The sequence below is a fragment of the Garra rufa genome, chromosome 11 (genome assembly GCF_049309525.1).
Source record: "Garra rufa chromosome 11, GarRuf1.0, whole genome shotgun sequence".
NCBI classification, from domain to species: domain Eukaryota; kingdom Metazoa; phylum Chordata; class Actinopteri; order Cypriniformes; family Cyprinidae; genus Garra; species Garra rufa.
Window position 1 is genome coordinate 22,671,883 of NC_133371.1, and position 15,200 is coordinate 22,687,082.

At 45.3% G+C, this 15,200-nt stretch overlaps 1 protein-coding gene across 1 annotated transcript; it reads left to right on the forward strand.

Annotated features, from left to right (window-relative positions):
- The first annotated feature begins 13 nt into the window (after nucleotides 1-13).
- Nucleotides 14-5,424, forward strand: LOC141345828 (uncharacterized). Its single transcript, XM_073850747.1, has 8 exons — nucleotides 14-1,818; nucleotides 1,964-2,061; nucleotides 2,152-2,286; nucleotides 2,408-2,581; nucleotides 2,756-2,904; nucleotides 3,027-3,247; nucleotides 3,560-3,918; nucleotides 4,013-5,424. The coding sequence occupies exons 2-8, from the start codon at nucleotides 1,989-1,991 to the stop codon at nucleotides 4,282-4,284; spliced, it is 1,383 nt and encodes a 460-aa protein (XP_073706848.1). The 5' UTR covers nucleotides 14-1,818; nucleotides 1,964-1,988; the 3' UTR covers nucleotides 4,285-5,424.
- The last annotated feature ends 9,776 nt before the right edge of the window (nucleotides 5,425-15,200 follow it).

Sequence of the window (15,200 nt, forward strand, 5' to 3'; positions counted from 1 at the left end):
TGACTGCGTTATCTGAACGTTTAGCAATTAGATTAAGCCATTGACGAACTGGGAGCACAGAATTTTTACACACCCACCGCGACTGGATACTGTGTTGACTGGGCGGCGAGGGACAGTATTTTGATGACCTTTGCAGTGTAGAGACTGATTGGTCTTACTTGAGATTTAGATGGAATAGGTTATTACGCATCAATCTGTCGCGTCTATCGTGTCTACATTGGCTTCGAGCAACGCGACTTATAAAAGATAAGATACATTTTTGCATACATTTGCATACATTTTTGTATCAACTGGGCATCAGCGGAGAGTATGACTGAACTTGTATGAAAATTCCTTTTCCATGGTTTTAAGGTATAGTTAACGTAAAAATGACAATCCTCATAATTTACTCACTGTCAATTAATTACAAACCTGCATGATGTAGGCTACTTCTGTGGAAAACAAAAGAAGATATTTCTAAGAACGGTTTATCTAATGATAGACAGTATTATGCCGCGTTCCAGGCAACCCGTTACCAGTGTTTTTCAACCTTCTAGCCGTGAAAGTGCACTGTAACGGCAGTCAAACCCATGACTTCCCACCTGTGAACTCGTACTAGATCGAGGTACTCCCATTTCCGAGCTCTTAGCCCGCGAAACAACAATATCAGCCCCTTACGGGTGCAGTGTTTATGCAAGTGGTACACGGTGGAAAAATAGACTTTAGGATCAAATTAATAATATAAAAATAATAAATGCGCCCAGGCAGTTTGGCTTGCCTTGAACGTTAAGTCGTGAGTAGTGGAACCTGCCTGGAACGGGCCAGGCACTGTGCGTTTTTTTATTTTTATTTATTTATTTTTTTTTTTTTGGAAACGGCTTGTTGGAGGAACAGTATAATTGTATTCATTTCTAACAAATGCTGTACTGAACAGTTTAATAAGGAAACTGCCTTAAACCCATTAAAAAACAAAGTTTGTATTCATAACATGGCGTGGTCTTTTTTGTGCTTTATGTATTAGACCGTTTTTGCAGAGATAGTGGGCGAGGTTGGTGGAAATTTTAGTAAAGTTCTAGTAGAATTCAGACACTCTCAGAAACATTAATGAGTCTAATAAAATCAGTGCCATCCAATGACATTCTGTGAAGTAATAAACACTTATAAAAGAAGATAAGACATTGCATACATTTTTGTATAAGCAGGGAATGAGGGTAGAGTATGAACGGAATGTTTTAGGTTAAAGGTATAGATCACCTAAAAAGTACAAACCTCCAATTATGTGGAAAACAAAAGAAGGTATTTTGAAGAACTGTGTTTATCCATTCAGTGGTAAACAATATTATTTTAGACCCCACTGACTTTAACTAAAAAAAAAAAAAACTCACTGTGACGTTTTTTCAAAATATCGTATTATGAGGGTGACATGTAACATGAGGGTGAGTGAATTTTGACCCTTTGAAGTCAACATGAAATGTGGTTCACAACCTCCTTTTCTTACTACAACTGTAGGGAGAGGTTTGTTTATGTGTGTCAGGAAATGTGAAAAGTGGGTGTTACATACCAGAATGAAGCCAGATGAAAAAAAAAAAAAATCATGTGCTTACAAATCATGTGCTCCAAGTCAGATCAATGCCAGATTACAAATTTCAAACAGTTTTCACTGATGAACCATTCATAATAAGATCAGGAAATTGCATTTGGTAGGTGTTATATTTATGTTGACTTTAATCTTTATAGCATTTGGAGTTGTCTTACCCACAGAAGACTAGTTACCACTTTTTATAATTTTTCATAATCTCCATATTCCTCAGGAATTTGCCAGCATGATGCAGGAAGCCAGTAAGTGACCTTACACAGAGCTTCTAAACCATTTTTATACAAGATTTATATCATTATTGTTGTATCATAGATCACTTATATGTAAATTAGCAGAATGTTTTGGTAAAAGTATAATAGGAATGATCTGCCTTGTTTATTATGTCAGCAGCAACGCAGCTTTTAGTGGACTGATGAAAGACAGCCATCATCAACACTGTTGTGGAAAAGAGTCTTACAATATCTCTGGAAGTTCCTGCTGTAATGGTAGGGGAGCCTCTTGCAACTTTTGGTTTGTGGTTGCCAAGTCACTAAGAGTAAACGATGTAATTCTATGTCTATTTCAATTTGTTGCAGGAAGTATAACTCTGGGATTAAGCCAGCTGGTGTCTGACTGTTGTGGTTCTGTAGCTTACAATCCGCTAAATGAGATTTGCTGTGATGGCAGCCTACATACTCGAAGCAGCACTCGCACGAAATGCTGTGGCAAAGGTAGCTGATCCACATTTTCGCATGCTTAAGAAATTTTGTTGAGATTGATTGATTGATCTTCATAGAGTTAGCTCAAGGATGACTGCTTTTATAATGAGATTTCTCTTACTCTCATTTACAGACATGTACCTGACAACGACTCATTTGTGTTGTGGTGGCAACAAAACATTTCCGCTAAAGGAAAATCATTCTTGTTGTGGCAGTGAAACATATAACATGACAACCCACTGCTGCTGTATTAACACTACACTAAAAATAATGCCTAAAAATGACACTTGCTGTCCAAAACCAACAGGTGTGTATACAGGTCTTACAGTAATTGTTAGATAAATAACTCAAGATATGTGGTGCAAGTGCCTAAACATTGGAACATCATGTACTCTGTAATCTTTGTATGTTTTTTTTAGTCAAACAGTAATAGATCTGTAATTTGTTTTAGTAGGTTAAAATCTCAATCTTATTCTCACAGATTCTAAATGCCAGCAAGCTCCTTCCACTTACACACAGACAGACAAAGATACCTCCAAGGGACAATCGATGTGTGGAACTAAATCATACAATCACCGGGAAGAAATGTGTTGCTCAGGGAATCTGTATAAGGTTTCAGCACTTACTAAGGTATTGCCTTTTGACCTAAAGTTTGGCTCTGCAGGAATATACATTTCTTGGAACACTGTGATGTCTATAAATTATTTTACAGTACATTATTGTACAGTATTATGTCTATCTGTGTCTTTCAGTGTTGTGGCAAAGCTGTTTACACTCTGTCAGATGACAATGTGCTGTGTTGTAATGGAATCCTTTATCACAATGTGCCTGAACAGTCAGAGTGTGTTGGAGGTGTTATATATATTCCAGAAAACACTACTTGCCAAATGTCTGTTCGTCCCCGTCTTGGTGAGCACTGCTGTGGAGGACAAACCTTCAATCCTAGCATGCATATTTGCTGTAATGGACACAGGTAGGCCCACTGAATACAAGGATTTGATTTAAAGTGCACTTAGTAATTTTTTGCTCATGTTTTAAATAATATCATTATGTTTTGATTTCTTTTGCAACCCAAAAGTAAGTAGTATTCACATGACTGTGCACTTGACATTCTCATGGGCTATCTAAGGGGGAGATCATCCAGAAATGAAGTTATGTGAATAAGATTTATTCACATGACACATCTCTAGAATAGGTTCTCAGTCATCCAGGCAACCCAATTAACTCTTTAAATTAATTTTAAAACCATCTGATTAACTTCTCTTTCCATCTTATTTCTGTTTAGCCACAACAAGATGCATGGCAATTTCTGTTGTGGTTCAGATGTCTATGACCACCACAACCAGTCCTTGAGATGCTGCTCTGGTCATCTCTACTACCTAACACATTCAAGTAGGAAAGCTGAATGCTGTGGAAAACTATTGCTGCAACATAACAATCAAACGTGCTGTTCCTCCTCAACCAATACTGTAATTTATGACACCAAGCCAAACCACAGTTGCTGTGGGCATTACTACTACAATACATCCCTCTGGAGCTGCTGTGCTGAACGTCTCAAACCAACACCAAAGCCTAACAGCCCTCCTGCACAATACAGGCTTAAACTACTAGCAGATCTGGTCCCTGAAATGTGCAATAAATCAGGTGATGTTCTTCAACATTTGTTTTGCAACCTGAAATACTAAATAACGCTTTTTGGAAGCTGACTAAATCTTGTCTTTTTTGTGTGTGTTTCTAGTGTTCTTTGGCAAAGTGGAGAGTGTGGCACTTGAAAATGATCAGCGTCATGTAGTGTTGAAAGTTTGGCAGGTTGGTGTGAAATTGGAAATGTTCATCAAAAACCCTTGGCTTCATGTGTCCCTGGATCACTGCAGCTCTCCTGCCACAGACAACGGCATGACCTATTTTTGGGAGGAAAACAATGGAGAATACAAGCTTCTCTCTCACCCTGTTGACCTAACCTCTGACATTTACATGTTCTATTCTGTATGTTACCAAAAGAAGGGATAGAAATATGAAGATGATTTTAATGCTAAAGACGAATCCTTAAGACAAGTATTCCCTTACAACAAGTCTATTGTATGCAGCATTATGGCAGATGCATCACATTAGATTTTTTTTTTTAAATCACAATCTCTCATAATATGAAAATGTGAAAATTAGAAAATAGAATCAAAAAAGAAAACATTGTTAAGCAATGTTAATTTTATATATTTTAAGTTGCACTACATGACATAAGCATTTTTTAAAACCGTACTGTATTTTGTCAGTCTCAGGTCTATTCCAATTCTGTAAAAAAAATGTAACAATTTGAGGGGTTCAAGGGCTTTTATGTACTACAGCTCAAAGGTGCTCAAAAACAATTAATGGATTTTATCCGAATCCATGAAAAGACAGAGGTTATTTCATATAGATTTTTGGATTTTTTCAAATATTTAAAAAAAATAACAATAGCTCGAATAAGCTTGGCGTAGCTATGTATTTCTGTTTATTAGTCTTTCTTTGCATTAAATGACTAATTTACAGGTTTGTTACTACTTGCCAAACAGTGATTCTCGTTCATTAACCATGCCTACATAGAATTTGTGTAAAATCTGTGAACACATTTTTTATTCAGAAATCTTGATTCACCAGTAAATTTGCACTACAATGTATCTAAATTGAATGAAAATCACTGTTTTAAGATGAAATTTGAGGCCAGATTTAAAACGCAGTTCTATAAAAGCACTGATGGGAGGGGAAAATTCTGCTTGTGATTTACTGACAATGTGCACATTATAGAACACAGACGCAGCCAGATCATAAGCATAATGATCACTGCAGTGTTTTAAGAGCAGCGCGAATTAGCGCCTGCTTTTTGGGGTGTTAAATATTAGCAAATACTAGTAATTTGATGAGGGCAAAGGTTAGTAAATCGCGTTGTGTGAATTATTTTAATACTCCTCACAAAAAGATTGTGTCTGAAAGGGAAAATTCCTACATATGCATATTCAATAACGTCAGGTGCAAAACTGTGTCCATGCCTTTTCTGCATCTTTAGGAAATCCTGACAGTTCTATTTTAACGCTAAAAGGTGGTTTGCGCTGGCGCAAACAATTTTTAAATCTGGCCCTTGATCTGTTCTGTTTATCTAATATATCTGTCTTTATAATAAATGTATTGATTTGGGAGTTTTAAACTTCTCCAAACACTTATACTGTTTAATCATGTTAAATGATTGTGCAGAAGGTTTACTCATTTAAGTTGTATTATGGTATTGCAGATATGGAATTTGAAAAAAAGTTATATATTGCCATTTGTGATTGTATATCGAAACAGTTTTTTTTATAAAAAATTTTAAGCACAAGACTATGTTATCAGGATTTTAAAATAAAGCAAGTCACAAAGCAAAGGAAGGGAATTTGCTCTGCATTTCACCCATCTAAGTGCACACACACACACACACACACACACACACACACACACACACACACACACACACACACACACACACACACACACAACAACCCTGTACAGCTATCTTTGTTGACACACAATGCCCACAGTGCTCTAGCTCAGTGGTTCTCAACCTTTTTTGGTCCATAAATCATAGTCTAATTGTCCTCAATGAATATTAAAATTGATTGTTATTAGTATTTTGTGTTTATAATAGGACTGTTATCATATTTATAGCAATTCAAATGTATGGGGTCATTACAATTTTTACGAAATTAATTTAAGGATGCATTGAATTGATCAAAAAAGACAGTGACATACTTTTTTTTTTTTTTTTACAGTAAATTATGTATCTATAACCATTAATAACATTTATTTGCAGTTTTTAAGCAAATTGGTGATTTTCATTGCTACAGCTTCAGTGTTTTTGTGATGCTGATATACTTTATTGCCCCAAATTTAAAAAGACTAAATAGAATTCCTGTTTAGAACATATCCAAAAGGACATTTTTACATAAGTGATTTTAGTTTGTTCTTCCATTTCTGGAACTCTTGAACACCCTTTTTACTGTTTTGGTATGTTTGGATATTTTCAATTAGCTTTCAGTCAAAAAAAAAAAAGAAAGAAAAAAAATCCCTTGGAAAATACCCTGCTTTTTGAGAATATATTGAATTCCCTTTTTTCTGAGATAGTAGACATGGTTAATTTTGTGGGTAATACCACATTTACACATGCAAATGGAAGAAATGTAAACTCTACTTTACTATATTTCACAATTTTTAGAATATTTAAAAGTTTGCTTACAAATACCTTAAAGCAATCTAAGTACAACACTAAAAGTTGGGACATTTTGTAAAATGATAAAATCTATGATTTGTTAATTCTATTTAACTTTTATTTAATTGACAACATTACAAAGAAAAGAAAAGTCACAGGAGTGCAACACACTCCAAAACAATTGGGGCAGAAGAAAAATAAAAGTGAAAAGGTTACAGAATAAACTAAACTGTTTTGAAACAGTTGACAGGAGGCAGGTGAATTGGTAATAGGTGAGGTGATCATCTTTGGGTATAAAAAGAGCTTCTCAGTCGTTGCTAGCAAAGCTAGATCGTGGCTCAAAATTTGTTTATATTAACAAAAATATGTTGGCCAGTGTAAACATTGGAATTTGTTTCTTTGTACCTCAGTCAATTAAATAAATGCTTAAGACAACAAAATACATATTCTTGATTTTATGGCATTCAGCATGATTTCTGAAAGATCATGTGACACTGAAAGCTAGAGTAATGGAGCTTAGCATAAGAGGAAAACACATTTTAAAATATATTCAATTAAAAAAGCTTTTTTAATGGTATATATATTTTTTTTAAACAATTAAAAGCAACCTTTGTTCATTCATCCATTAAAAAATCTTATTTGCCTTTTTTAATAGTAATGTATATTTTATTTATAATATATAGGCTGTTTTAAAAGCATGTAACCTATCTAAACCCAAATTTAACAGCCCACATTAGTCCGTACATAATTTTATTGGTAACACTTTCTATGAAGCCCCTATTTATAATACATTATGAGGGTATTTCTAAGGCATTATAATGAATGCATAATGCATTATAATAAACCTTATAATATGTTATATTATCTCATAAATACTCATAACAACAATTATAATACATTATAATACTTGGGTATTTGAGGTTATAACTTTTAAGATTATGATTATTTATAACACACATATTTATTCTACCTAATTTACAATGGACTATATCATATTACATTTATTTTTTTCATTTATATTATATTTTATTTTGATGGTCCCCTTAGTCTATTGACTATACGCAACTTTTCAACTACATGTCAACTAACACTCCTTAGAGTATTAGTAGACTTAGGTTAAGGTTAGGCTAGGTAGTAGAAGGTTTACATGCTTGCAAAGTGACTTATAATCAGTTGTTATAGTATATACAGTGTTAGCATATATTTTGCATACTAATTTAAAAATTATTACATAAAAATTACTGCTAGCGGACATGGAGTTGCAGAGTTACTTATAAAAAGCTGTCTAAAGGGTACCATCAAAATAATCAAACTGATAATACTAATGTGTCATATTACACATTTATCTCATCTAATACCTGATCTTATGGTTCTTTGAGAAATATTATTATAATTACTTATAAGTGGTCTTTGTATGCTTTAAGTAAAGTGACATGAGAAACATGGCAAGATATGAGACTTATAATATGTTATAACTATGGAGGAGGTAATCATACTGTTAAAAGCTATAACCACAAATAAGTAAAACATTATAATACATTAAGACTGTTCTTATGAATAGTCATAAGATGATACAACATATTATAAGTTTTTTTATAATGTATTATTAATGTATTATAATGCCTTAAGAATACCCTTATAATGTATTATAAATACAGGCTTCATAGAAAGTGTTACCAAATAAATACCTCACGTTATGTTAATCACACTTGCACACTGCCTCCAAATTTTTTGTCCGTCATAAAAACTTTCGGATGGGGTTTGATTTTTTGCGTTTTCCGCATCTGTAGCAAGCATTTTGAGAGGTGTTTTGACAGTTCAGAGCCACCGTACAAGTGAATGCCAAAATCCAGTATTGCATCTGTCAAGTTTATTAATAAGGAGGTGCGCCTTAAAAGTATTCCCTCACTCCTCTGTATCTGTTTCTCTTTTTAAGAAGAGAGTGGACAACATCGTTCTATTTCGTTGGAATCAGTTTAAGTTCCCCCTCAGTCGAGTCGCTCCGACGTTACATGGGAACTCGCCTTGAGAGTCCAATCATCTCTGAGCCTTATACAATAGGCCAATGAAAATTGGCGAGTGGAATTTGCATGCCAAGCCACTCCCCTGGACATACGGGTATATAAGATGGCGGCTGCAACACACTCATCAGCTTTTTGCTTTCAGAGCCTTCATGCTCGAGCCCTGCAACAGAAAAAAAGGAGTTCTTCACGTCTCTCTCTGCTGGTGCGCTGCCAATTATTAAAAAGAGCTTTTCTAAAAGAACTGTTTGGCAGCCACCAGCGATCATCCCGCGGGCTGCCGTTCTAACGGCACTCAAGCTGCCCTGCATTCCAGCGAGAGAGCCCCGTCGCGTGCACAGCCGCCCCGCAGCTTCTCCCTGGGCAGACTGGGAGTTAAAAGAGTCAATTTCTCACGCCCGATTCAGAATTCTCACATTCTTTTCAGAATGCCTTTTCGGCCGTGTGCTTCAGGATGCCGTAGTTTCCTCTCTTCTGCGGACGGACATGAGCTCTGCCTCACGTGTCTAGGTTTTGAACACGCTGAGGCAGCGCTCATGGATGGTTCATGCCCGCATTGCGAGCGCATGACCATGGCCACGCTGAGGTCCCGCCGCTCGTTCGCGAGCCGGCTCCCCCCGCCTTCCTCCCGCGGTAAGTCGTTGAGCCGTCCCCACCCAGCGGGTTGAGCGTCTCCTTCGGTACTCCTGCAGATGGCGAGATGTCAATCGCAGCATCAGAGGGAGAGTCAGAGGGCGAGGCGGACGCCTCGGCGGCGCGACCCCCTCTCGAGGTGATCGCTCCATCTGACGCGGATGCCGAGCTCTCGGCTATGCTCCACCGGGCCGCCAGGGGGATCGGTCTTGAGGTGCCCCCAGCACCTTCGGCCGATCCCTCTAGGCTTGATGATTGGTTTTTGGGGAGGGCTCCCGCGGCCACGCCGCAGTCCCCCCCGGTGCCCTTTTTCCCGGAGGCGCACGAGGAGCTGACTAAGACCTGGCGGGCCCCTTTTTCATCTTGGACCCGCCCCAGCTCCTCTCCCCTTGCCACCCTCGATGGCGGGGCACAGCCAGGGGGTATGTGGTGATTCCCCAGGTCGAGCGCGCTGTGGCGGTGCATCTTTGCCCACGCTGCGCTGCCACCTGGCGGGATCGTCCGCATCTCCCGTCCAGGGTGTGTGAACGCTCATCCGCGCTTGCGGGCCGCATTTATCATGCTGCTGGGCAGGCTGCTACCTCCTTTCACGCCATAGCCACTCTCCAGGTTTACCATGCCCAGGCGCTAAAACAACTGCACGAGGGTGGTTCTGACCAGGGGGTCATGGAAGAACTCTGCGCCGCCACCGACTTCGCCCTCTGGGCCACGAAGGTCACGGTGCGTTCCCTTGGTCAGGTGATGTCCACGGCTGTGGTCCAGGAGCGACACCTGTGGCTCACTCTGGCTCAGATGGAAAACGCCAACAAAGCACGCTTTCTTGACACTCCCATCACCCAGAGTGGCCTCTTCGGCGACACTGTCGAGGACTTTGCCCAGCAGTTCTCGGCAGTCCAGAAGCAGACGGAGGCGATTAAACAAATCTTGCCCCGCCGCGAGTCTACCATGCCGCCGCTGGTGGCCCAACCTCCGCCTGCTCGTCGCCGAGGGTCGACGGTACCCAAAACTTCAAAGAAAGAGCTAATTTTCTCACCTCTGGGGCCTCGGCCCTGTGTTCCCCTCTCGAGCGGCACCAGACTACCCTCTCGGAACCGGACTCGGAGCTGTCTATCACCAGCGCGGGAACCAGGGAAGAAGGTAAGCGCTGCCCTGTGCAGTTTGACTCCTCCCCAGGACGAGCCTCCTTCTGGGGGCAGTCCCCTTCCCCTTCCCCCCCTTGGCTGCCCCACCTCGGTCACGTCGGTCAACGTTCCCTTGATACCCCTGGCAACGCGGCTGGGAGCCTGGCTTCAGCTTCCCAGCCCCTTGTGGTGGTTGATACGGACGGTACGTCTTGGTTATGCGATTCAGTATGCCAGGTGTCCGCCCAGGTACAGAGGCGTTCATTACACTACAGTCAGGCATCCGTATCCTCAACTATCTCGACGACTGGCTTTTGACAGCTCACTCGCGGAATCTGTTGTGCGAACAAAGGGACCTGGTGCTCCGGCACCTCAGCCATCTGGGCCTTCAGGTCAACCGAGAGAAGAGCAAACTCTCCCCAGTGCAGAGGATCTCTTTTCTCAGTGTGGAGCTGGATTCGGTCGCTATGACAGCCCGCCTCACCAACGAGCGCGCGCAGTCGGTGCTGAGATGTCTGAAGTTATTCAGACACAAGACAGCGGCTCCTCTCAAATCTTTTCAGAGGCTCCTGGGGCATATGGCAGCTGCAGCCGCGGTGACGCCGCTCGGCTTGCTTCATATGAGACCGCTTCAGCACTGGTTACACGACCGAGTCCCGAGACGGGCATGGCACCGTGGTACACTCCGGATTGGCGTTTCCTTGCAGTGTCGCCGCGTAATCAGCCTGTGGTCAGACCCTGCCTTTCTTTGGGCTGGAGTGCCCCTGGGGCAGGTGTCCAGGCACATTATGGTTTACACGGATGCCTCCACCACGGGTTGGGGTGCTGTATGCAATGGGCAGGCAGCTTCGGGCTCCTGGACAGGACCTCGACTGCAGTGGCATATCAATTGCCTCGAGTTGTTGGCAGTGCTTCTGGCCCTTCGTCGCTTCCGATTGACGTTGCGTCAGAAGCACGTGCTTGTTTGCACTGACAGCACTGCGACTGTGGCCTACATCAATCGCCAGGGCGGTCTCCGCTCTCCTCGCATGTCACAACTCGCCCGCCGTCTGCTCCTCTTGAGTCAAACGTGGCTGAAATCGCTACGTGCCATTCACATTCCTGGGGAACTCAACTGTGCAGCCGATCAGCTCTCACGGCAGTCCACCCTCCCTGGAGAATGGCGACTCCACCCCGAGACAGTCCAGCTGATTTGGAGCCATTTCGGCGCGCCGCCACCGACTTCGCCCTCCGGGCCACGAAGGTCACGGTGCGTTCCCTTGGTCAGGTGATGTCCACAGCTGTGGTCCAGGAGCGACACATGTGGCTCACTCTGGCTCAAATGGCAGACGCCATAAAGCACGCTTTATTGACGCTCCCATCTCCCAGAGTGGCCTCTTTGGCGACACTGTTGAGGACTTTGCCCAGCAGTTCTCGGCAGTCCAGAAGCAGACGGAGGCCATTAAACACATCCTTGCCCGCCATGTGTCTACCATCCCGCCCCCGGTGGCCCAACCTCCGCCCGCTCGTCGCCGAGGGTCAACGGTACCCAAAACTTCACAGAAAGAGCTAATTTTCTCTCCTCTGGGGCCTCGGCCCCGTGTTCCCCTCTCGAGCGGCACCAGACTGCCCTCTCGGAACCGGACTCGGAGCTGTCTATCGCCAGCGCGGGAGCCAGGGAATAAGGTAAGCGCTGCCCTGTGCAGTCTGACTCCTCCCCAGGACGAGTCTCCTTCTGGGGGCAGTCCCCTTCCCCTTCCCCCCCTAGGCTGCCCCACCTCGGTCACGTCGGTCAACGTTCCCTTGATACCCCTGGCGACGCGGCTGGGAGCCTGGCTTCAGCTTCCCAGCCCCTCGCGGTGGTTGATACGGACGGTACGTCTTGGCTATGCCATTCAGTTCGCCAGGCGTCCGCCCAGGTACAGAGGCGTTCTTACACTGCAGTCAGGCATCCGTATCCTCAATTATCTCTACGACTGGCTTTTGATACCTCACTCGCGGGATCTGTTGTGCGAACAAAGGGACCTGGTGCTCCGGCACCTCAGCCATCTGGGCCTTCAGGTTGGGGTGCTGTATGCAACGGGCAGGCAGCTTCGGGCTCCTGGACAGGACCTCGACTGCAGTGGCATATCAATTGCCTCGAGTTGTTGGCAGTGCTTCTGGCCCTTCGTCGCTTCTGACTGACGTTGCGTCAGAAGCACGTGCTTGTTCGCTCTGACAGCACTGCGACTGTGGCCTACATCAATCGCTAGGGCGGTCCCTGCTCTCCTCGCATGTCACAACTCGCCCGCCGTCTGCTCCTCTTGAGTCAAACATGGCTGAAATCGCTACGTGCCATTCACATTCCTGGGGAACTCAACTGTGCAGCCGATCAGCTCTCACGGCAGTCCACCCTCCCTGGAGAATGGCGACTCCACCCCGAGACAGTCCAGCTGATTTGGAGCCATTTCGGCGCGCCGCCCCCGACTTCGCCCTCCGGGCCACGAAGGTCACGGTGCGTTCCCTTGGTCAGGTGATGTCCACAGCTGTGGTCCAGGAGCGACACATGTGGCTCACTCTGGCTCAAATGGCAGACGCCATAAAGCACGCTTTATTGACGCTCCCATCTCCCAGAGTGGCCTCTTTGGCGACATGGTGAGGACTTTGCCCAGCAGTTCTCGGCAGTCCAGAAGCAGACGGAGGCCATTAAACACATCCTTGCCCGCCATGTGTCTACCATCCCGCCGCCGGTGGCCCAACCTCTGCCCGCTCGTCGCCGAGGGTCAACGGTACCCAAAACTTCACAGAAAGAGCTAATTTTCTCTCCTCTGGGGCCTCGGCCCCCGTGTTCCCCTCTCGAGCGGCACCAGACTGCCCTCTCGGAACCGGACTCGGAGCTGTCTATCGCCAGCGCGGGAGCCAGGGAATAAGGTAAGCGCTGCCCTGTGCAGTCTGACTCCTCCCCAGGACGAGTCTCCTTCTGGGGGCAGTCCCCTTCCCCTTCCCCCCCTAGGCTGCCCCACCTCGGTCACGTCGGTCAACGTTCCCTTGATACCCCTGGCGACGCGGCTGGGAGCCTGGCTTCAGCTTCCCAGCCCCTCGCGGTGGTTGATACGGACGGTACGTCTTGGCTATGCCATTCAGTTCGCCAGGCGTCCGCCCAGGTACAGAGGCGTTCTTACACTGCAGTCAGGCATCCGTATCCTCAATTATCTCTACGACTGGCTTTTGATACCTCACTCGCGGGATCTGTTGTGCGAACAAAGGGACCTGGTGCTCCGGCACCTCAGCCATCTGGGCCTTCAGGTTGGGGTGCTGTATGCAACGGGCAGGCAGCTTCGGGCTCCTGGACAGGACCTCGACTGCAGTGGCATATCAATTGCCTCGAGTTGTTGGCAGTGCTTCTGGCCCTTCGTCGCTTCTGACTGACGTTGCGTCAGAAGCACGTGCTTGTTCGCTCTGACAGCACTGCGACTGTGGCCTACATCAATCGCTAGGGCGGTCTCTGCTCTCCTCGCATGTCACAACTCGCCCGCCGTCTGCTCCTCTTGAGTCAAACATGGCTGAAATCGCTACGTGCCATTCACATTTCCGGTGGAACTCAACCGTGCAGCCCTGGAGAATGGCAACTCCACCCCGAGACAGTCCAGCTGATTTGGAGCCATTTCGGCAAGGCCCAGATAGATCTGTTTGCCTCCCCCGAATCCTCCCACTGCCAGCAGCTCACAGCTGGCCTCCGGGGCTCAAGTACGCCTTTCCCCCAGTGAGCCTCCTTGCACAGACCCTGTGCAAGATCAGGGAGGACGAGGAGCAGGTTGTCCTGGTTGCGCCTTACTGGCCCACCCGGACCTGGTTCCCAGAACTCTTTTCCCTCGCTGCAGCCCCTCCCTGGAAAATCCCCTTGAGGAAAGATCTTCTTTCTCAGGGGATGAGCACGATTTGGCACCCGCGTCCCCACCTATGGAACCTGCATGTCTGGCTCCTGGACGGGACGCATCAGACCTCGCCGGCCTTCCTCAGGCCGTGATAGACACGATCACTCAGTCCCGAGCCCCCTCTACGAGGCAGGCTTACGCACTGAGGTGGGGTCTGTTCGTCGACTGGTGCTCCTCTCGAGGAGAAGACCCTCAGAAATGCTCTAGTGCAGCCATGCTTTCCTTCCTGCAGGAGAAGTTGGAGTGCAGGCTGTCCCCTTCAACTCTCAAAGTCTATGTTGCCGCTATTGTCGCACATCACGATGCAGTGGATGGATCATCCTTAGGTAAGCACCCGCTGGTCGTTAGGTTCCTTAGAGGCGCGAGGAGGCTTAATCCTCCCAGACCGTGTCTCGTACCCTCTTGGGATCTCTCCGTCACCCTCCAGGGCCTGCAGGGAGCCCCCTTTGAGCCCCTCGCGTCAGTTGAGCTTAAATTCCTGTCTCTTAAGACAGCGCTCCTGACGGCTCTGGCTTCCATTAAGAGGGTAGGGGACCTTCAAGCCTTTTCTGTCAACGAAACGTGCCTAGAGTTCGGGCCCGGCGATTCTCACGTCATCCTGAGACCCTGAATGTTCCCTCCGGCGAACCCTGGGTCCTCCATGCCCCGCAGTCAGGGCTAGGTGCGGAGTAGTTCTGACTGTGTTCCTGCCTGGGTCTCCTTCGCCCTGCAGGTAGTGGCTTATTTTTGTTTATTTTTTTCAGCGGTTAGATTGCTGTTTCCCTCGTATATCCCTAGCCTTATGGATATATTGAATTTTCTCTATTTTCACATGTGTACATAACTTCATGTGCTCCGCCCCCCAACCCACGCTTCAGTTCCTCTGGCATCCCTGTGGGGCCCCTTATTGGGCGTTGGGAAGGTTACGTTACATATCTGCCTGCTGGCACATCCGCCTGCTGGCACGTGGGTCTGTGCGTAACGCGGCGTCAGGGCCGTGGCCTGTTCCAGAGGGTCTGTTCCCATGTAACGTCGGAGTGACTCGACTCAGGGGGAACGTCTAGGT

Excerpts from the sequence above, each read along its gene's own strand:
- LOC141345828 (XM_073850747.1), top strand. The coding sequence starts at position 1,989 with ATGAAAGACAGCCATCATCAACACTGTTGTGGAAAAGAGTCTTACAAT. Across the intron at positions 2,582-2,755 it reads TTGCTGTCCAAAACCAACAG|ATTCTAAATGCCAGCAAGCT; the intron begins GTGTGTATACAG and ends TTATTCTCACAG. Across the intron at positions 3,248-3,559 it reads ATTTGCTGTAATGGACACAG|CCACAACAAGATGCATGGCA; the intron begins GTAGGCCCACTG and ends ATTTCTGTTTAG.